The 23671-nt window shown below is 40.7% G+C and overlaps 1 protein-coding gene across 1 annotated transcript in view; it reads right to left on the bottom strand.

Annotated features, from left to right (window-relative positions):
• Positions 1-9058: 9058 nt before the first annotated feature.
• Positions 9059-23671, bottom strand: part of LOC111863099 (CCA tRNA nucleotidyltransferase 1, mitochondrial) — a gene marked incomplete at its 3' end in the record, with an annotated part of 24285 nt that continues 9672 nt past the window's right edge. Inside the window, 7 exon segments of the mRNA XM_023849127.2 lie at positions 9059-9191; positions 12077-12249; positions 12552-12655; positions 16831-16943; positions 18057-18250; positions 20822-20948; positions 22263-22380. Coding sequence (XP_023704895.2) covers positions 9059-9191; positions 12077-12249; positions 12552-12655; positions 16831-16943; positions 18057-18250; positions 20822-20948; positions 22263-22380 — 962 coding nt within the window.

Raw genomic sequence — 23671 nt, 5'->3', positions numbered from 1 at the left:
TTCCAGTACCTTACTAAACTATTCATTTCAGGGCTGCCCCATAAATCACTTTCCTTTAAATTTTAACTGTACTATCCTTCTCAGTATCCCTGTTCTATTCATTTTTTACCCAGAAAACGCATAGCAGTTTGTTATTTCCTTTTGACTGTGATAACAAATTTTAAATTTCACTTTATTTAAAAACATTATTTACAGCTACTGTTTTTCCTTAAGTACTTTTCCAAAATTCCTTATCTGTTGTCTAGCTCTGGCTTTTGTTTTAATGTAATTATTATTAAATTAATATTTATAATATTATATTATGACAAGAACAAACATTTAATATACAAATTGTAAAGTAGTTAATCTAAAACTATATGACTACAGAATCTAACATCATTTGTTTGGTCATTATAGTATTTAAAACAGAAGTATCCATTCTTTGCCCAGGATATAATTGCAATTGCAGTCAATTTCGCTGTATTTAGTAGCTAAAATGTTAATGAAGGAATAACACTCAAATTACTAAATTAAAATTTACTCATGCAATTAAAAGAAAAGATAGGGAAATGGGGATTCAAATGATATCTGAAAACTCTACTGCAATGTCACTTTTAACAGCCATGGTTACTGTACATACTGGCAAGTTTATGAAGTAAATTTCATAATGTCTTTGGGTGTTCTCTGTTAGGTTCACAGTAGGAAACAGGAGATGGACAAGAAAGTTACATTTATGTACATGTTAGACATTCAGTTCCTCCAGTCATTACACCATACCAAGCTCTGATGATGATGTAACACTGGACAACTCACTATGAACAATATTTTGGGAAACAGCTATAAGATGAAATATTTGTGGCTTATGTTAATTTGTTGGGACCTTCTTTTAGTGATATATTTCCTGATCTTTGAATAATATTTGAAGGGCCACGAGAGTAAAACCATGTGGAAAAGTTCAAGACATATTAGTGGGGTAGCTCTTTGCCCTTTCACTGTACCCATTATTGAAGCTCATTATTAAACACTGGGTTAGTGAAGTGTCTTAATGTTAACAAGGAGGCACAGAAAAGAATAACAAAATACCACAGGCCACTCAATAGACAGGCAGAATTTTAACCAGTCAGCTTCATAAAGCAAATCACATTGTGCAAAATTTGAGGTTATCGGAGCAGTGAAGATTCACAGTGTGGTCTTTTAGGTTATGATACCATGGAGTTTTGTGGATGGATAACAATTTTTCAAAGGTGCTGTCTCTGTCTTGAGTAACATGGAGTCAGCAAATTCCTCTGAAATGTTGGTGTCCACCTACAAGACCACAACAGGCCAGGCCTAGGAAGTGATGTGGGAAAAATGTCATGTTTACCCCTACAAATATTACTGTGAAGTGTGCCATTAGTCATTTGGGGTTTAAGGTTAGTCTGGTGAATAGCAGGTATCACTAGATGAATCCAGCTATGATTGCGAAGATGACGCCTATGGACAGCATGTAGTGGAAGTGGGCTACCAAATATAGTATATATTGTGTAGGATGATGTTGATGTTTGCTAGAAGCACCCCTGTCAGCACCCCTGTTGTGAATATGAACATAAATCCTAGTGGGCATAAGCATATTGTGACCCATATACTGTTGCTAATGACCTGAGAATTTTGATCCCTAGCAGAGATGCAATGACTATTGTTGGTGATGTAAAGTATGCCATCCACACTGTAAATGTGTGGAGGGACGACACTACAAATCCCGATTGCTAGTATGGCAAAGATTATTCCTATGTGATGGAATGTTTCCCTCTTACATGTTTCATGGAAGATGATGTGTGAGATTATCCTGAATCCAGGTAGGATTGAAATATATACTTCTGGGTGTGCAAAGAATCAGAACAGGGGATGATATAGGTTTGGGTCACCCTCTTTGGAAGGGTTGAAGAAAGATGTGTTTAGGTTTCGGTCTGTTAGCAATGTGGTTGCTCCTGCTAGTACCAGTTGTGACAATATGAGAAGTAGTGTTGAAAATTGTTACTGCTCATACAAACAGGGGAATCCACTCTAGGTTCATGTTAATTGTTGCTGTTACTATCACATTGTAAAGTTGGTTGTCTCCAGTTGGTGGTCCGGGTTGACTGAGTTCGGGCTGAATCAACATTCTTAGTGATGTATCAGCTATCCGTAATCAGTGCCAAAGACAATGTATATAGGGTTCCAATGTCCTTGTGCTTGGCTGAGAATAAAAATTGCTTTATGATAAGTAGAGTGGCAGAGGTATATAAAATAGTAGATTGTAAATCTCTAAAGGGGATATGTTGCCCCTCTACTACTGTGGCCTTACATTCATGTTTGTGATAGTGGAATGCAGTCCTAGAGGGGTGGTTATAAAGTTTCCACTAAGGCTTAAAGATACGTTCTTAATTATAGTTTTGAGGGTAATTAGTAATAAGTAATTAGTGGGGTCACACAGTAATGTAGCTGGTTGCGGCACTATGCTACAAGCTGGAAGGTTGCAGGTTCAAGTCCCGATGAGGTCATTGAATTTTTTCAATTGACCTAATCCTTCCAGCCGCACTATGGCCCTGGGGTCGACTCAGCCTCTAACAGAAAGGAGTACCAGGAATTATTTAAATAATTTTCCTGGGGAGTAAAGTGTGTCCACATGTACTGTTTTCGCTCGCTTGGAAACAGGGATCGTGGGTTCGAATCCTACTCAGGCCATGGATGTTTAGTTTGTATCTGTGCATTTTTGTGTGTTTGTGTACAGGTAGAGGCCTTGCGACGAGCTGATCACCCGCCCAAGGAGTCCTACCGAATGTGTAAGATCTAGAAAAACCGAAGTGAACGGAGAAGTTCATGGAGGTAATCCTAGGCCCACTGGGGCTGTAGTGCCGGGGGGGGGGGAAGCGCGGCCAGCGCGTAAGGCTGACAAAGTTACCGCCATCTTTGAGCCGATTGTCTAGATAACGTGGGACCCTCAACGTCTCAGAACCCCATGGGCCTTCACGGCCTGTTACAGGGATAGCTTTACTTTTTTTTGGTAAGTAATTAGTGATTCTCTTAGTTCATGGTAATTATGGTTCATGCAATCAGCCCCAGTATTGATACTGAGGGTAGTATGACTCCATTTACAGTGATCTTGTTTTCTATGTGTGTTCACACGATTCACTTTGTCTCTGCATGTAGGATAATGAATACTGAATAGCACACTCGTAAGTAGTAGCATAGGGTGGCTAGTGTTATCACCACTATTGTTGTTGTAACAGATCTTAGGTTGTTCACAATTAGTTTCTGGACTACAACTCACTTTGGTAAGAACCCAATGAATGGTAGAAGCTCCCTACTGACAACAAGGTCGCAAACAGTATGTAATAGCGATTGCCTTTTCATAGACTGTCACTGCCTGGCTGAGGAATGAGATGTTGTATGACTTGGTAATGGTGGTTATGACTGCTGTAAGCAGGAACAATACTGCAAAGCACATGACCCATAGGTTGTCTCCTTCCAACATAGCTGCTAATATTCATCCTGTGTGGTTGATTGATAAATTAGGAACTTTTGTATTGAAGTTGGGTTTATCCCTCCTGTTGCTCCTAGGATCACTGACATCAGGAATACTGTTAGGGCTAGGGGTATTGTTCTTCTTAAGTACAGGATTAGCATTATGAGTGCATTTTTCTGTACTGTTATTATCAACATGCAGTCTGTTCATCTGACTCCATCTGTCACTCTTTGGAACCATCAGTGTAGTGGGGAAGGCCCTGTTTTCAGAAGTGTGGAGGTTATGATTGCATAAGCATATATTCTGTTGCAGTGCCTGGATGATGAAGTATTTTAGCGAGGCCTCTCGTGAGGACATGAGTGGAATGAATGACATTAGTTTAATCTCCAACAGTATCCAGACACCAGCTATAAGTTGGTTGAGATAAAAATTAAAAATACACCCCATTCATCACGGTTGATAGGAGGATTTTTGTTGGGTTGTTGGGCACTAGATTAGAGAGTTGTTACTGTGTGTATGGCGTATCAACCCATTACCTTAAACTCAGCTTACTTTTCGGCTGTATTATATCTTGGTGTATGATGCATGTGAATTTTTTCTGTTTTTGGTGTCAGTTTAAATCTGTCAGATGTAGGTGGTCCAGTGTTGTTTGCTTGTTTTGTAGGCAATTTTGTTTACATGCTTTATCCTATCACCCATACAGATCAGTTGGTTCCAAGTTAAGTGGAGCATGCTATGCAGTTAGATTTATGCTGCACATCAGCAACACTGACACTCTCAAATCAATTTACTTTGCTTACTTTCACTCCCTAATGAAGTATGGAATAAATTTGGTGGTAATTATCTGACTTCATCAGACTAGTCTGACATCATTCAGCTTAGTATCTTGAAATTTCCTTGTATTATCTTGTTAAATTATGTTGAGTCCTTAATCATGTCCCTCCACGATCTGATTATAACTGAGTTGATGGATTTGTAGTCTATACCCAAGCTTACGCTAACATGTTTGCTTTTGTCGCCCGTTGGTTTTCAACAACCAACAGAGGAAATCTCTATGCTATAATGTTAATTTTAATTTAATTTTATTCCAGCCCGTTGGATATTACCAGTTTTAAATATCTGTTTAATATACTTTTAAAGTGGTATAAAAACACAACTACTTAAGCTGCATATATAAGGGTGATTAACAAAAGGGAAAGAAGCACACCATATTTTTCAGTTTATTGTAACACACAATGATAAGTACATGTATGGATCCATATAAGGTAAGGTTGTCCCTGTGCTCAACAAATTAAGCACTACACTGTAAGGGAGTATGGGGGAGTGGATGTATTGAGCCACATTTTCTTGACCTTGGCACTAGATGGAGGTCAGTGGTCAGCTTCGCGCTCCAGCCACTTTACCCCGAGGGGAAAGAGCCCCTGGTCCCCATTGGATAGCAGGTTGGGTGGACCCCGGAGCCGGTCTGGGCGATTTGGAGAAGAGAAAATTCTTGACCCTACCGGGACCAAAATCCGACCCCTCAGTTTTCGAGTCCATAGCCAGTCGCTATACATAAGAGTTCAGAACAGTTCAGTCAAATGAGCTAGTCCCATAAATATCATTCACAAAATATTTATTCACCATTTCTAAGAGGAGATTAAACCCCAGTCACCCTGGAATAGGCCACATATATGTGGGTCATTTCATAAATAATGCACAGGTTGGCAACACTGCGGATTAGATGATGCAACAACAATGAGCCTCATGTCAGTTACAGTTCAGGGTTTGAGAAGGAAGTGCGTTATTTTGTTTCATTTATAATGTACTCTGTTCTTAAATAACGTGAGTTATAGAGTTATGGAGCCTGCACAGTTCTCTGGTATTGTGACTGTTGAAGATCAAAGGTCGTACATTAAGATCGAAACTTTACATGGAAAAAACCGGACAGAACTCCACAGTGCTTTAAGTGAAGTTTGTGGCGGAGCTGAAATCACAGTCCAACGAGTGGAGAGGTCCATCTTCGCCATGACCAAAAAAATTTTGACGATCTCAATCAAAGGTCAAACAAATGATGATCTTTGCTTATGATCACCAAGGAATCATCATGACAGACAGAGTTCCGTGTGGGAAAAGTGTGACAGCAGTTTATTATCGTGACTTTATGCAAAATCCGCACAGAAAAATGCACAAAAATCGACCTCAGATGCTCGAGGCTGGGCCGATCATTCTCCATGACAACGCTCATCCGCACATCGGGAATGTCCTAACAGAAAAGCTGCACCAATACGGTTGGGAGGTGTTGCCTCATGCTCCCCACAGCCCGGACATGAGTCCACCAGACTTCGACTTATTCTCAAAGTTGAAACAACCTATGTGAGGTCGTCGTTTTCCCTCTCTGGAAGAGCTTTCTGCTGCAGTACCTGAGCCATTCAACAGATAAACAAAGATGGTGTCCTGGATGGAAGAGTAAAGCTTCCCACACATTGAGAAGCAGGGGGACTATATTGAAGGAATGTAAAGAGATATAAAAAAATAAACATGGACGTAAACAAAAAATTATGTGAATTATTTCTGAAATGACCTATGTATGAGGGTAAGTCAATAAGTAAGTTACAAATGGATATAGAACTTAAACAAATAAAAGTACTGATTTGAAAAATGCTTTTATTTCTCAACATAAACTCCCTGTACATTGAGGCACTTGTCCCATCATTTAAAGAAATGGGTCAAATATGATGTGAAAGCTTATCACTATACAAAAACTAACCAATAATACCAAGAAAAAATATTTACCAACACAAAGATAGGTTAGATCAAATGTAGCAGCGGATATCACTGAACAATTATCAGAGCACAAGAAAACCATTAGCAAATCATTTACTTTTAGAAATGAGGATTATCTCATAGGACTAAATGGGGTGGACATATCATCCCACATGTTGAAGAAATCAGTACATACACAATTAACAAAGATTGTACTGCTCAGTCAGGTCCTACTCAGAATTACTGAGTTTTTGGACTCTTTCCATCATTCAGTATTCTAGAAAATAGAAAACGTGATTTTTCAGAAACTGGATCTGTTTCAGTCCTCAGGTGAGGGGGGTGAAGACATCTACTCAGTTGAGTCCCTTAGAAAAGGATAACCTCAATCACTGGACAACTAATCTTGATTCATTGTGACTAAAGGTCAGCGCTTTCTAAGGGACCCAACTGAGTAGGTGTCTTCATACCCCTCACCTAAGGACAGAAACAGATCCAGTTTGTGAAATGTCGTGTTTTCTAGTTTCTAGAATAATGGACAGTGAAAAACACTATCAGAACCCTTTAGAACCAAGCCCTACTGCATGTACAGATCTTAAACTACAAAACATAATGTAGGAACCTGAGATTCCGAAATGCTGCAGACATATGATTATGCACAAGATAAGTTTCCTAATACTGTTATACTGGCTGGGGACAGCATTACTGAACCCAATAGATCGAACCCATCTCCATGTACCATTGTACACACCTTATGAAGGTAAAACTATCCCTGTAAGAGCTTGCACAGGCCCAAACGGTTGTGAGACGTTTAAGCTCCCATACTTTCTAGACAATTAACTCACAGATGGCGGTAAGGCTGCCCTTTACCCCACGGAAGATTCCTGGTATATGCATTTCTGATAGAGGCTGAGTTAAGGTAAGGGCCACTGTGCACCTGGAAGGATCAGGTCAATTGAAAAATTCAATGGCCTCATTGAGAATCAAACTTGTGACTTTCCGGCTTGTATCACAGTACCTCAACCAACTACACTACTGTGTGGCCCTCATGCACCCCCCCTCCACCCCCAAAAAGAAAGAAAAATGAAGAAAAGAAAAGAAATAATGCAAGAGGGCTCCAAACTTGTATTAACCTGCCAGAAATAGTTGCTGGAAGATATGCTGTCACACTGCAAGTGTACTGTTAGTTCCATCTCTTGCGGAGCTGGGGGGGGGGCAGTATTATCAGTTTATGTCAGCGTGGGTACTACCACTTTGGAATGTAGTGTCTTGGAGTGTGTCCAGGCGTATGGTACGTTGTGTTGCTTGTTAGTTGGTCTCCGTAGGCAATGTTTTCCACTCGGGGAGTAGCTCTGAACGTCACCACAGCAAGCGTACAGCTTTGGGTGCTCCACAACAGCGTTTAACTTTCCGCGCGGCTAAAGTTACGAGGCACAAACTATATACTTCATATAAACTTCATGTTTCAGGTTCATTTTGACAGTATGGAACAAATCTAACACTCTAGTGAGCATTTCAGAACACAGAGAGCACACATTGCATGGTGTTGACTAATTTTATTCCATGTTAGGTGTGGTCTTTGGTGCCTCTTCAGTCTGTGGACAGAGGTGATGGCCCCCAGACATGGAGGATAACTGAGAACATATTGAATAAGCAGTTTAAGGAGCTTCCTGGTATGTACTATTTCACAGATGTTATTGTAATAATCAAATTAAGGGTGACATAACACATATGGGAAAGAGAGAAATGTGTACAAGTTTCAGCATGAAAACCTGAAGGAAACCACCTGGAAGAAACAGGCACAGAATCTCAAGGACTTTTATTCTGCCAGTTTGCTTCTTGTTTGTTACACACAGCTGACAAGTGGAGTTGCAGCCTAGGGGCACACTAGGATGCTAACAATTCCTTACCATAAAAACCGCCATGTTATGAAATGGGAACTGAATCTGGATTGCTCTTTTCAAATAAATTTAACAATAGAAATTGGACATGAGATCTGAATGTCAGAAACCATTATACGTCAGGTTTACTGAAAATGGAAGCAAGGGCATTATAGCAGAGTACGTTTTGGATTCAGTGGGAGCACAGAGAGTCAGATGGGGAAAGGGTGGCACTGAGCCATCAGGCAATTCTACTCTTTTCTATGGAAATGGGAATGAGAATCATCACTTAGGGGCAGGCTTTCTCTTTCTTGTACATAAGGGTATCATATTAGTAGTTAAGATAGTAAAGTTTATTTATTATACAGAGGATTTCATTCACTCAAGTGTGTGCCTGTCATTTGTGCGTGTGCATGTGTACATAAATGCTCAAAATGATTTGATCAATGATGGAAAGTTAAATTGCACTGGTCACTGAAACCAAGCCAAATGAATTAAGTAGTCTCAACAATGTAAAGCATGAAAGTAGCATTGAGGAGGGGGAAGGATATCTGAAAGACAAAATTAATGAGCTTGAACTGAGTTGTAAGAAAGAACAAGAGTATTAGTGACTTGTACAAAGGAATAAATGAATGAATTTAAGAAGGGTTACCAACTTTTACAATAACTAACTCAGAATACGATGAGGATGGTGACTTGCTTGCAGATTCCCCTCTATATTTCAAATTTTATGTGCAAGAATTTAACTATGGTTTAACAGTAGCAGTGGTTGTTTAATGTAAAATGAACATGAAAAGATCTGGTGACTAATTCTGTTCCACCACTTGCAACTTGTGAAAATTTGCTGTACTTGTAAATCTTCATTACAACAACAAAAACAACCTGAACTTCATTTCCAACCATAAAACTGATTCACTCACATCCCTTCTCCGATGCACAATGGGCATGGCACTATTGCAGTCAATCTTTCTACCTGTTGGGCTTTACACCCATTTCACATAAGACATGGGGCAGCAGCTGCAGCAGATCTTCAGAACTCATGTTGAAGTCACTCTCCACCCAGTGTTTCTTCAGGATATCTACCACCTGGCCCAAGCCCTTCCCCCCTGCAAGCATACATATCAAAGTTGCCTGTCAGCCATCTGCATGAACACAGAAATATTATCTGGCAACATATGTTCAGCACTGGCAAGTTCCTGCATGATAATGGGGGGCACCATGCTCTTGTTCCCTCAGTACTCAGCACAGAAGACATCATTTAGCTACAAGAGCTTGTGTACATAGTATTCTTAATACACTGTGTGCTTTAGTCCAAAAGCAAAACATGCTCAAAATGGGTCCACACCATTACAAAGAATAATGCTGAAATTCTGCTCTAGATAAAATGTTCCCAATGCTTTCTTTGTAACTTCATGATACAAGGCCTTGAAATGTCCTAATTCTACAGACAGCTTGTCATAGCTCACCACTCAATTCACTTCTATCAAGCACCAATTCACTGTTATCCCAGTTGTAAATATAATCATTTGAAAATTAAAGAATGATGCTTGTGATCTAGCAATCTTTTCCATTCCACAGACCCAATTGCTTCATTTCTCAATCTGTGTTTGCCCCTCAGAAAAAGAGACCACACATATGGAACAACAGGTAAAACTGGAGTAACATCTATGTACCCAAATGTGAGACAAGATATTTTTATGCTTGGACATTGTAATGAGGCCATATAACACTGTTCTCTCCCCTTCAAGTCAAGGTTAAGAAATCATGCATAATTTAACTCTATGAAACCAACACTCAAACAACATACATATACAATGCTTACAGCACGGCAGTGTCTGAGGGCTGAAGCTGTAAGATGTGTACACACTGTGTCCATATTCATTTGTGTGGGAGAACAGCCACACTACTACTGTGCTGCCTGTCATGCCTCAGAGGTTACAGCAATGAACGGAGTGGACTGAGTGATGAATACAGTAAACCTCAACTAATCTGGTTACAGTTAATCCGGATGTCAGTTTCTTCAAATCTGCATTATTATGTTCAAAAACAAGCACAACTTTGAAGTTTTCTATTGATGAATAAATGTATTGTCTTTTTATAGTTTTTAAATAAAAGACTCTACACTGATCATTTTTTATTTATTTTCATCAGCACTATTTAGATCATTAAATTTTCCGTTTATCTGGGTTCTCAGATTTTAGGGCTTTTAGGGCTATCTTTTGCTTCACTAATCCACTTTATTGCATAATCTAGATGACCTTCCCCCCCATTAATCTGCATTAATGAGGGCTTATTGTAATGACTTGAAAATGACTGGAAGGGTGCAGTCATGTACATCATGAATTTATTATCCCACCACTCACTTGTAGGGGGCTGTGAAAAACCATGAAATACCTAAGTCTGGGCAGCTGGTATCCCAGCCGAAGTTTGAACCAAACACTTACTTCTAGAATACAAACTGGAAGAGCTATCAGTACACCAACTAACTCAGCTGAATACTGTGGTATACTGAATAGGTGACCATGTTTAAAAGAGAGGCTCTGTAGTGCCACAGATATTGGATGGTGTGTGCTGAAGCCACAACAAGACCTTTCACATTAGAAGTCATGCAGCACAACAATTAATCATCATCACACTAAATGTCTAACAGAAGAACCTGAAAGAACAACTAAAGATTGTAATTCCATGTGAAAAGCATTTCAAAGTTCCAAGCAAGGATGATACAAGTGCTTTAGATTGTGTTTCAGAAAAGTAAAGATGAGCTGCCTGCTTCATGGGACACAATATGTATGAAAGCAAAATACTACAATAGGTATTTGAGGGCAAGTGTTGAATTTGAGCATCAGGTTCATGTGGTAAAATGGCCTGCCTACAGGAGAAAAATATTAGCTCAGAAGTTTGTTTCTCATGGACTATGTATGACGAGAAGTTAGTTTGTGCCAGAAACATGACTATGTAGTATCCCAAAAATTAAACAGGCTATGCAGGTGTAACTCCTGTGTATTGTTTTATATGCCTACCAGCTCCACACAACTGTTCCTTGTGGCAGTGTTACTATTGGTTGTCAGAAAGTTACAACAGTGATGATCTTCCACACTAGTTGAGGTGACTATTGATGGAATTATACTTAATCCAACAAGAAAGGATAGGCAACCAAAGAAATAATGATTCAGTAGCCTGGCACCCCCTCCAAGCAAGAGGGGAATGCCTGTTCTATGTGCTTTTCTGAGACATGTAAGAGACAAGGTGAAATCCTGAACTTTCCATGATCATGCTTGGATACATGATACAGTATCTGTACTCCAAGTTCTTTATGTGACAGCTAACAAAGCATTCAAAGCTTGTCTGTGTCACCTGTATGGGGAATGGTTGCTGTCCAGAACCTACCCACCAATTCCACTGAAGCAATGCTTGGGGACTGAATAAAGACTGAACAGGAAGGCATCTCATTTGAGTCAAATGTCCACAGACTGCAGAAGTGCTGAAAGCACAAGCAAACATGGATGGAACAGAAAGACACATCAGGTGGACAGGAAGTAATTCAGGCAGATCATTGAATGAAGAAGAAAAAGCTTCAATATGACATTTTTATTTGTGACGTTAATTGATGCAGTTTGTTAAACATTACTTAATCTCTCCTTGTGCTAATCAAATATATACTGGAACACTGCTAGATGTATTTAACTCCAGAATGCATACCCTCACAGACATGGAAACCTGGCCAGTTCTAATAGTGATATAAAGAATGTAGAACTTTAAAAGGGGGTCATCATATATACAGGTATATATGGTAGTTTAACGAGACTGAATAATCAACAAACCGAGAGCTAGGGGCACCACTCATCAGCCACCTTCTCCTCCTGTCCTCAGTAAGTAACCACCACAGCTTCAGTGTGTGTTCTTAGACAGTGACCTCATTTTTAAAGTTTCAAAAGCATGAATTAACTTGGGACTGGCAGCCCAAGCCACCCATGACTGTCAGTTATCTCACCTGGTGCACCTTTCTCCTTCAACATGTAACCATTCAGGGGGAATCTGGGCACACTCCACTGTTCGAACTCTTTCAGCAGGGTTTGATCACCCCTGTATTTGAGCACCTCACACACCCACTCCTTTGTGTCATGGGTTTTCCCTTTGCTGTTGACAACCAGCAGCTGGTAAGGCCTAATGACACGCAAACAAGCATTAGATTCTTCCAGAGAACAGATCTCATTTAAACAAAGATCATCCATTATTGTTGTTTAGGGAAACAACCCCCTGGGAACCTTTGAATATGAATACCATTCCATTACAGAGGCAATCCTGTCCCTTCATTATTTCATTACTTCATTACTTACACATACTTCCCTTCAACAATTAACCTGAGTTCTCATGAAAATTGATATGAATATCATGCAATATGGTCAATAGGCTCAACAAGAAGTTTTGAAGGAAAATATTAAAATGGATCTGGTCTTCCCACTAACCTCAGAGGTTTCACAGAAGGTTTATCTCCACGGTGCTCAACCACAAACAGACCAAGGTCCCTCTCATACGATGACAACTTGACACGAGAATGGAACTTCATTACCTGTAAGGAAAGCGAGAGACTCAAAACTGATAACCAGTTCCTGGAACTTCTGACATGTTAAAAGGAATGCTACTGTTAAGAATACCCAGAGAATTAAAGATGTTTCTATTATAATATCTGTAACAATTTAATTCCAAATGCAAACACAACAAACACACACACACACATAGAATTCACATTCTAGTGCTCTCTTATACTTGGCTGTGGAGACATTTGCACGCATGACATGTTGGTATAAGTATATATTGTATCTACATTTTAACTCTTGTTTTAGACTTGTTACATGAAGAAACGATGCACAGAATCACTTGTAAACCCTGCTTCTGAAATAATGCAGAGAAGACAGAATTGAGAGGAAGGATACAATGTGATTACCTTTGCTGTGAATGTGTGGTATATACTGTGCCAAAGTATATCAAATATGCCTGAAGGGTAGACTTGAAGTAAGTTTAAAACAAACCACTAACAAAACAGTTAGATATTCAGGAAACAGTGATGCATCTGTGGATTGACACAGCCTCCTCAAAACACACAATGAAGAAAAGTCTGCATATGCTTTTCACAAAGGAAAGAAACTAACTTACCTGGATTCTGGTAATACTGTTTGATAGTGTTAAAATGTGTACAAGAATCAGGCAATATAATTGTAGACCTAGGAATTCCATCCAAGTAGAAGACATGTACAGTCATCCTCACAAGTCCTGACCAGCCACAACAGACAAGGTACTGCTGAGAACAGCACTGCCTAGTTGGTCAATAAAAAGCATGACAGATGAGTCACAGTTGGAGTCTACCCCTATTCAGTCTGTGATGACTGAGGACTGAATAACAAGAATCTGGCAGCTAATTATAAATGACTGTAAACAGTTATAAACAAGATGACGTAAAGCTAAATAAAGAACCACTTACAGCCAGAACCCAATTCCAAGTGACGCTAGTGTCAGAAAAGGGACAGCACACTAACTGGAAGTCGACCTGAAGATACAATGACTGATGGCCATTATTAAAGGCCAGTCAAGAAGAGGTACGAGACACATACACAGCAAGAGTTCAGGGCGCAACTGGTGACAGCTGAACTACCAGTTAAGCTGTTTGTGAGTGGTAGGACCACCCCATGGGAACACAGTGCTGCAGGACCGAGAGACCTGCATGCTGGAGTGTGGGAACAACACCTCAGGAAGGCCTGCTGACAGGAATGCCCCCAAAAAGGACCTGACAAATGGGCAGGGGATTGATGTGAAAGAGGAGAAGCTGACCCTGAGGTGGCATCATTTGAAAATATGAGCGCTTTTCATCACTGAGTTTGCTAATGACATGGGGCTGGATGTCTTGCATGCCTGTTACACCTCCACAGGTTTGAAGTACTGAGCGCTACAGCCTGGAAAAGGAAAAGCCTGTTATGGTTACCTTGGAAGCAATCTCCCCCCACCATAAAAAGGTGAAGCAGTGAGGTGGGACAACACCCTGGGAATGTTGCGGTAGCCTAATGGGGCCAGGTTCAAAGCCTGTGCACCAAGGAGTGTATAGGGTGAGGATGGATGCCAATTCAACGATGGCAAGATGGCTAAAGACAGCCACAGATAATAGAGGTAGGCCCTACAGAGGGCCATGTTGGGTGGAATGCACTCAATGTAAGTGGGACCAGCTGGATGACAGCAATGTGGAACTAGTTCTTTCTACATGAGGTCAAAAAGCTGGTTAACATTTGAAATGAGGGGATATTGCTGGACACAGCCCCAACCACAAGAGTTCAGGTTTCATGCATCAGTATGGCATCGCACCACCTTATGCAAGGTTAATCCTACCAGGAAGGACCCCTTTCAGAAGAGATGTAAGGGTAATATATCAAGGCAGAAATGTGACATGACATAAGAAATACAGAAGCCTTCAGAATGCTGGAACCATGTCACTGCTGGAGCCCACTCCTGTTCAGTTAGTGACAACAGAGCACTAAGAAACAAAGCTAGTAGAGTCTAGCAGCTAACTGCAAATGACTGTAAACAGTTAGAGGAAACCATCTGTGGTGCCAAATAGATCCATTTCTGACCAGAACCCACAGTGTAGTATTTTTCACATGACAATAATCTGGTCCTTTGGATTATATGATACTATACTGTATGATGGTATGTGGGTACCAATGTTCCAGGGAACATACTGCCTCCATCTTCAAGATAGGACCTTCACTGATAGCACCAGTCAGTCATCTGTCAACTTTTGATACAAGACATTTCAGCATCATCTTCATGTATAATGTGATGCTGCAAATAACGGGACAGGAGACGAAGTGGAAAAAGTGTTACCACTGATAAAAGACCTGCTGATCATAACCAGGAAAATGTGACCTAAAACACCTGCTGCTGGTGATTAGAATGTGGTGAAGGGAGAAACTTAACTATATAAAGCCTCTTTACAGCTACAGTAAGCTATATAAAAATGTCACAGTACAGTCACAAAATAAGCTGTGAAAAGCTTCCCAACTGCAACCACATTTTGTGAAACATCTATTATAATAAAACTGACTTTCTAACTTTCCAAACCTGTGCATAGATTTCACTACATTTAAAATAATTCTTGAAAGCTCAGCAAGTAGGCCATGACCCCCTGGAAGGTTGCGATCCACAGCTGGAGGAAATCTGCTTTAATCCCTCAAATCACAGTGGCTACTGATATACCACCTGCTTTAACATTAAAAATCTCTGCAATTTGTCCGAACAGTGCACTGTGTAAGTCTCAGAATGAAACATCGATAATTTCTCTAAGCAGCATTAACCAACCAATCAGTCCTTACAATAGATATGCAGTGTGCTTCCTGTGAAGCAGAAACTGAACTTACAACGTTATTTGGTTGAGGGCACACCAAGGAAACTGGAAACTGCAGCACAACTGCAATTTCTGAGAACTGTTATCAGCCTCAACAGCTTGTGAAGAGACTGAGAAACTCAACTTCCAGGCAACAGAGCATGCCAGTCTTCTCACAATTGCATTTCCATGTGGTCAGCTGGTGTCAGCTGTTCCATAACGCACTTCAGCGATTCATTTGTTTCTTAAGATGGCATGAAAAGTTGAAGCTGCTAATTTTGTTTTTGTGCCATCAACTGAGCAAGAGCCTGGTGTATATGACAAACGCCACCCAGACTATGCTACGCAGGACCAAATAGATTTAGCTTGGGAAAGAATTTCTCATGAGATGAAGGAATTTGGATCCAGGTTAAGTTCTTTTGAAACAATATAAGCAACTCAGTTTAAACTGTCACAGAAGAATGGATGCACCCATGCATCTTGTTGCATTAATATCTCATTTATTTCACATATATTTCTGTTTTAAAGACAACTTCTTATACAGTCACCCTTCCACATTACATGATTAGGCTGTATATGTCATTATCAGGTGCCTTCTAGCTTGCACAGCATGTCAAAATTTCATATCGCGTGAATGTGATATTTCCTGATTTCACGCATTATGTCAGAAGAACATACCCACTTAAGATGATGTGAGCAATTAATCAAACATACATTTCCTCAGTGTGTGCCTGCTAATTTGGAAACCAGTTGCCTGCTTGGAATCGCCAACATTTCTCGGAAATTGTGGTTGCCAGTTTTCTCGGTGTGCCCTCACCCTTTATTTCATGCTTGACAGGATTAACAGTTTCAGCTAACACACATCCTGTGACTATGTGCTGTCTATTTCATCCAAGGTACAAAGCATGAATCTGACAGGACAAAACACAGCAAACACAAAAGCTGCAACTTTTACACACACATCAGATATGTGGCAACTGTAACAAACTCCCAGACCATGAAAAGAACTTGTGACTCATGTGAAGTGAATGTTGTATTATGGTACTTCAGATACAGTATGCAGCAAATGCAATAACGAAGAAAAGCTGTGTGAATTAATGGGCCACCCAGAAAATGAATAAACAGCAATCTGTTCAAGGCAGCTGAGGTTTCAATAACAGAACCAACAGGAAACAGTTTCTGCAAATAAACATTAAAGGAACATGGCAGAGAAGCATGGATAAAATTGCCTCAATATTGTGGCAGATGCCTTTAGAGTAAAGTTTTAACTGCTAAAATTCCTGGCAAATATGTTCACAATACAATTGTTCTGAGAATTAGCTGTTGTTGTAACTGAACATCAGACTCACCATTCAATGTGACCTCATGATACACACCTCATCCTGGTTCCTCAATAAGGCAGCAAGCAGGGCAACAGGATGCAGACATCTGGCACACTGCCGACACCATACCCTGTCAAATTCAGCCACATCTGGATCAACTGGCAACCCTTTGAGCAAAAAGAGCAGCCACATCACTGGTATGTCTGAAAAGGTTCTGCTAAAACAGTTTACATGTAGTGCATGATGTCAGGTAAGTGTTTCGCAGACTCTGCATTAATTTTTTGAAGAGAAACTGCATTAATCTTCCTCTCAACACATTTTTCTTTAGCTGTTAATAGTTACATGGGACATACCAGTGCCCAGTCTATGCTGATGTTAATAATGCCACACAGGGAAAAAGTGACGCTCTCTATCAGACACTAAAACAGTAAGGAGTTTGATATAAAAGTATACACAGAGAAAACCAAGTATATGTTGTCGTCTTGTCAGCAGAATGCACGCCATATTGACAGCATAAAGAATGCAGACGGATCCTCTGAAAATGTGGCAGAGTTCTAATAACTGGGAATGGCAATATCACATTGAAATCTGATTGATTCATGAAGAAATCAAGAGCAGATTAAATATGGGGAATGCTCGCTAGCGCTCTGTTCAGAAACTTCTGTGTTCTAACCAGCTGGCTAGAAACATCAAAATTAATATACAAAATTATAATTTTGACTGTAGTTTTTAAGGGTGAAAAACTCTGTCTCTTAAATTTACAGAACAGTATATACTGATGATGTCTGAGAAAAGGATTCTGGACCTAGGAGGCATGGAGTACTAGGAAGTTGAAGAAAACTGCATAATAAGAACCTTCATAATGTGTATGCCTCACCAATTATTATTACAATGATCAAGTCAAGGACGTTGGGCAGGGCATATAGAACACATGGGAAAGGTGTGCATACATGGTTTTTTGGTAAACAAAATTGAAGGAAAGAGAACACTTAGACATAGATGGGGGATAATATTCATACAGACTTTAGAGGAAGGGGTGTGTGGACTGCAATCATCTGGCTCAGGACGGGGATGAATCTTCAGACTCCATAAATATGGAATTCCTTGAATAGGTGAACAGCTGTTGCCTTCTCATGGACTCAGCTCTATGGAGTTAGTTAACGAAGCTTCATTGTATGTGTGATGCCCACAATAAAGAAAATTGTATTGCCAATAGAACACAAATCAATGGAACATACATCAAATGCTGTGATAAATAATTAAGGGCAGATCCAACTTACCAATGTGGGGGCCTATTCCTAGAGACAGCATAGATTTCATCAGGTCTCCTGCAAATTTCCCTTCCAGAATTTTTCGCAGTTCAGACCAGATGCGTTCTCCAGATACCCTGAGAAGGCCACCTGCATTGCGCTCAATGGCCTCGAATATCCCTTCCTCATGACGGTCTGCTTGTTCTGCAATGCGACCATAGAACCTGTTGCACACAATTGATTGAGTAGTGTCCCTCCTCTCTCACAGAGTTAGTGCACATATCTGCAGCTTTCTGCATGCCAATCCCATGATGTCAGTGCACAAGGCACTATATAAATTATATTGAACCATATCAGAAATTTCTTCAAACCTCAGAGGAACAGTGTGACAATATACATAAACAAAAGTTGGGAAATATGGGTTTGAAATTGTAATGCATTTCAACCATTTTCAGGTATTGCAAGTATCCATCAGAATGGGGCATTCTTTAGCATTTCTAACAGTGTCCCACACTGAGGATGCCACTTTTCACAGTCCGTTTTCCATAGCAGCCACACACTGGATGGCCACTTTTAACAGTCCTTCTATTCTCACCCTTGATGACACAGTCTCTGCTGTGATTACTGAATGGCACGTGGTCTTAGAATCATGCTGAGGTACTGAGATTGGCTTGAGGTCAGTAAAATGGAACCATGTTCAGGATTTGAGTATAAGATTCTCTTCAGAGATTAACGGGCCTAGTTCCTATGAGAGAGGGTATATTGAAGAAGTCCCTGGATCACACTTTAACGATGAAACTGTTGAACTTGATTTATTGTTCACTACACTACACGATCTTACAAATTAGACACTTTAGGTCGCAGGTACAACTGTATACAACACCCAATGGTTGCAATGAATACACTCGATACTTTACGCTGAATGTTACATCTACACACAAATTTGAATATTACTATACTATGTGGTGCGTTCAAGTTCTAAGGTCTCCGATTTTCTCTCTCACACAATAATCGTACAAAAAATTTGAAACTTCTGTCACTTTTCAACATAATCTCCCTGCAGCCGTACACATTTTTCACAACGTTGACACCATGATTCCATGGCCGCTGCGAATGCTTCTATAGGAGTCTGTTTTGACCACTGGAAAATCACTGATGCAATAGCGGCATGACTGGTGAATGTGTGGCCATGGAGAGTGTCTTTCATCATTGGGAAAAGCCCAACATCGCTAGGAGCCAGGTCAGGTGAGTAGGGAGCATGAGACACCACTTCAAGGTTGTTTTCATGAAGAAACTGCTGCGTCACGTATGCCCGATGGGCTGGTGCATTGTCCTGGTGAAAGAGCACATGTGCAGCCTTTTCCAGCCATTTTTCTCACAGTGCTGGAAGGAGCCTGTTCTTCAGAACATCTTGGTAGGATGCATCTGTCACCATAGTGCCCTTTGGAACGCAATGAATAAGGATTACGCCATCGCTGTCCCAAAACATGGCCACCATCATTTTTTCAGCACTGGCGCTTACCCGAAATCTTTTTGGTGGTGGTGAGTCTGTGTGCATCCATTGAGCTGACTGGCGCTTCATTTCAGGATTGAAAAACGGCATCCATGTCTCATCCATTGTCACAATTGATGAAAAGAAAGTCCCATTCATGCCTTCATCACATGTCAACATCGCCTGGCAAATTGCCATATGCGCAGCCTTGTGGTTGTCCGCCAGCATTCGTGGCACCCACCTGGAGGACACTTTCCACATTTGCAGGTCTTCATGCAGGATTGTGTTCACAGATTCCACGGAAATGCCAACTTTGGAGGTGATGTTTTCCACACTCAATCGGCGATCCTCCAAAACAACTTTCTCAACTTGCTCGACCATGTTGTCAGACCGGCTGGTGCAAGGCCAAGATTGTTTTGGTTCGTTTTCACACGATGTTCGGCCTTCTTTGAACTGTCGCACCCACGAACGCACATTTTTCACATTCATGACACCATCACCACGTCTCACTCAACTGGTGATGAATTTCAATGGGTGTCACACTACGCAAGTGGAGAAAACGAATGATTACTCGCTGTTCTTGTAATGAAAACGTCGCCATTTTAGGTATCAAAAACACTCCTCACTCTCACCGCCACCATTAGAGTTCTGTGTGCCATACAGTGCTGCCATCTCTGTCATGCATTCACAAAGAGTGCACACGTATTTTAAACTAAACCGCATGTGTCTATCTGCTACCAGCCTTGAGAAAAAAAATCGGAGACCTTAGAACTTGAACGCCCCTCGTACTGATGCTATTGAATTACTATGTTACTTTGCTGCTGTGCCATCCAAAATCGGCCTTTAAATACTCTTGGATGACATAATATTCCAGAACCTTCTGCATCGAGATTTTTTTTTTGAAGCTTTCACACTGTTTTACAGATTGAGAATGTTCTGGAAGTTTCTATATTTGGGGTGGTGGGAGGAGTAAGTGATTCACATGCCACACTGGCCATCAAGGATCTTTCTAGTAGCTCTCACTTAAACATTTTCTTGCCACTAATTCTAGGAATAGTTACTGCAAAAATAAGTATAAGTCACATTTAGTACAAGACTGATATCAAGTCCTAAGTATAGTATTTAAGAATTAGGCCTCTAAGTAATGATTGGTTATAATTCTTAGGAATCTTATAAACATTAGTTTTAGAAGAAAAAAGAGAAATATAAAAATCTGCATATAAGCGTAGACAAACAATGATCACTCCTTACTAATATACCACTAATAGATACAAGCCACTTCTTCAGTATCTGGTGCCCTTACCGGAAGTATCTCAATATCCTTAGATAATCCTCCTGTATTCGAGTGTCTGCATCCCCAACAAAAACCACCCTCCTCTTGAGAAGATCCTGATAGCCACCAAAGTAGTCAGACAAAGTTCCATCCAGACCTGCAACAGAAGGCAATAAATCACCACACAATAATGTGATGTGTCTCAAAATCTTTTTGCAGTCTAGAAATCTTCTAAATGAGAACCCAGTTTCTTGTAGCAAAGCCAGAAAAATATGCAAGAGGCATTGCAGAGGGAGAGGTGAAAACTGCAATCTTGGCCAAGACTACTGACAAACTCAGGTCAAAAGCTGAATCATATTCATGTGTGATCAATCAACTCCTCACTATGTAGTAGTGTCAGTCCACGTGTTTGTTAGCATGCCTTGGATTTCATTCAGCATGAGGACAGACAGGCAGCAAGAAGTGTGACAGTTTACTATATTAGAAAAACAATACAGGGCTTCCATTTTAGTATTTTGTTATTCATTCAGTTTTCAGAACAGCACCCTCCATAAACACATCAATGACATTACTGGCACTAGGAATGTACTCTAAACAAAGACAAGTACAGTTTAGTTGATAATAACTCTTCAGGAAGAACAAGTGTGGTGGGGCCAAAAAAAAAAAAGACTGATAAACTTCAATTTCATGGTACTGGTTGGGTCTGCAAGAATGATTTTTCATAATCATTTAACTTTTCTAAAACTTGTACAGAATCAAAATTGACAGAGAAGGATACAGGCCTCTCATCCCCAACACAACTGCAATCCTGACATTATACACATCTGACAGACACTTGCTTCATTAGGGCAAAACAATATCTGCATCACCTTACAGAATACAGTAAGCGGCCTCCATAGTCTAGGGGAAATGTTCCCACCTCCTAACTCAAGGTACGCGGATTCAAACCCGGCAGAGATCGTGGAATTTTTAAGGGTGGAAAAATTCAGGGAACAAGTCCTCCGGGAGGGACTTTAAGCCGTGGGTCCCGTGTCGTAGATTTACGACACGCAAAAGAACCTCATGTCTCTAGGAGACCTCTGAGCTAAATTAGGCAAAAAGTTTCCCGCCCAAGTAGTTTCCAATGCCTCCAGTAGATGGGGAAGCATTAGGTACCAATGCCAGAGGAGGGACGACCTCACTGACAGAAAGGGACTAATTATCAGATAGCACTGCCAGTAGAAGGCCAAAACCTCGCTGGCAGAAAGGGGCTGATAGCAAGCTCCAGTACCGCTAGGGTATGGAGACAGTATAAACTAAAAAGGGGGACGTAAAATAGACTATTAGTCGCGGTGCATGGGGAAACCCACCCCCTCAATACTGAATAACTGAATACAGAATACAGTGAGTGCACTAGAGCAGTAGGGACTGCACCATTAAGTAGGAAGACAGCATGGCAGAACTGTCAGATTCCAGCAAGAGAGTCACTTACTGAGGAACATGGAGTTTATGGTGAGATCTCGTCTGTTGGCATCCAACTTCCAATCAGTGGTGAATTCCACATCGGCATGTCTGCCATCTGTCCGCACATCGATCCGCAGTGTTGTCACCTGCAAGCAACAGACTCTCCAGATCACTATTATTTTTTCCTTACATACTCCTCCTAGGCTTTGTGTTCATTTTTGTAACAAAGTAATTTTTTACAGTGAGTTGTTATTCATAACTTCAAGAAGCCTATGATTCAGTTAGGAGGGAAGTATTGTACAATATTCTGATAGAGTTTGGCATACCCATGAAACTAGTTAGGTTGATTAAAATGTGTTTAAACGAAACAAATAGTAAAGTCTGTGTAGGTAAACATTTGTCTAATAATAAATTTCCTATCCAGAATGGTCTAAAAGAAGGAGATGCTTTATCATCACTCCTTTTCAACTTTGCTTTAGAATATGCCATTAGGAAGGTCCAGGGAAACTAGGTGGGACTGAAATTAAACGGGACACATTAGCTGTTGAGGGTGTTTGAGAACAGGGTGTTGAGGAGAATATTTGCACTGAAGAGAGATGAAGTGACAGGAGGTTGGAGAAAACTGCATAATGAGGAGCTTCATAACTTGTACTCTTCTCCAAGTATAATTAGAATGATCATGTCAAGGAGGAGGTGGGCAGGGCATGCAGCACGAATGGGGGAGACGAGGAATGAGTATACGATATTGGTGGGAAAGCCAGAAGGAAAGAGACCACAGCGAAGACCAAGGCGTAGGTGGGTGGACAATATTAGAATTAATCTTAGAGAGATAGGATGGGATGGTATAGATTGGATAGATCTGGTTCAGGATAGGGACCAGTGGACGGCTCTTGTGAACACAGTAATGAACCTTTGGGTTCCATAAAATGCTGGGAAATTCTTGAGTAGCTGTAGAATTTGCAGTTCCTCCAGAAGGGCTCAGCTCCATGAGTGAGTAAGTAAGTATGAAGGGCGTTCTGTATATAATGCCTATTTTTTTGTGTTAATATGTAACGTCTGAGCTGGATGTTAGTGGTGTTGTAGTAAAGGTTGAACCTTCCCACCAATGTACTGTTAGTTTGGTTGTCGTGCGAGAGATAGCGACAGCAGAGCAGTCTACCAAAATGGTATCTGACATAGAAGTGCGTATGAAACAGAGACGTGTTATTGAATTTCCCACTGCCGAACAAATTGCACTCATTGACATCCATCAACACTTGCTAAAGGTGTACAGAGACGATACAGTGGATGTCAGCACAGTGAGGCGGTGGGTAGTGCGTTTCAACAGTGGCAAAAGTGAAGTGCATGATAAGCCACGTCCTGGGCGTCCCTGCTCAGCTGCCACTCCTCACAATGAACAGCACCTCGATTCACTCATCCGTACAGATCAGCAGATAA

The sequence above is a fragment of the Cryptotermes secundus genome, unplaced genomic scaffold (assembly GCF_002891405.2).
Source record: "Cryptotermes secundus unplaced genomic scaffold, Csec_1.0 scaffold1777, whole genome shotgun sequence".
NCBI classification, from domain to species: domain Eukaryota; kingdom Metazoa; phylum Arthropoda; class Insecta; order Blattodea; family Kalotermitidae; genus Cryptotermes; species Cryptotermes secundus.
Note: the sequence above shows the minus strand (reverse complement) of the source record. Positions and strands in the feature narration are given on the sequence as shown.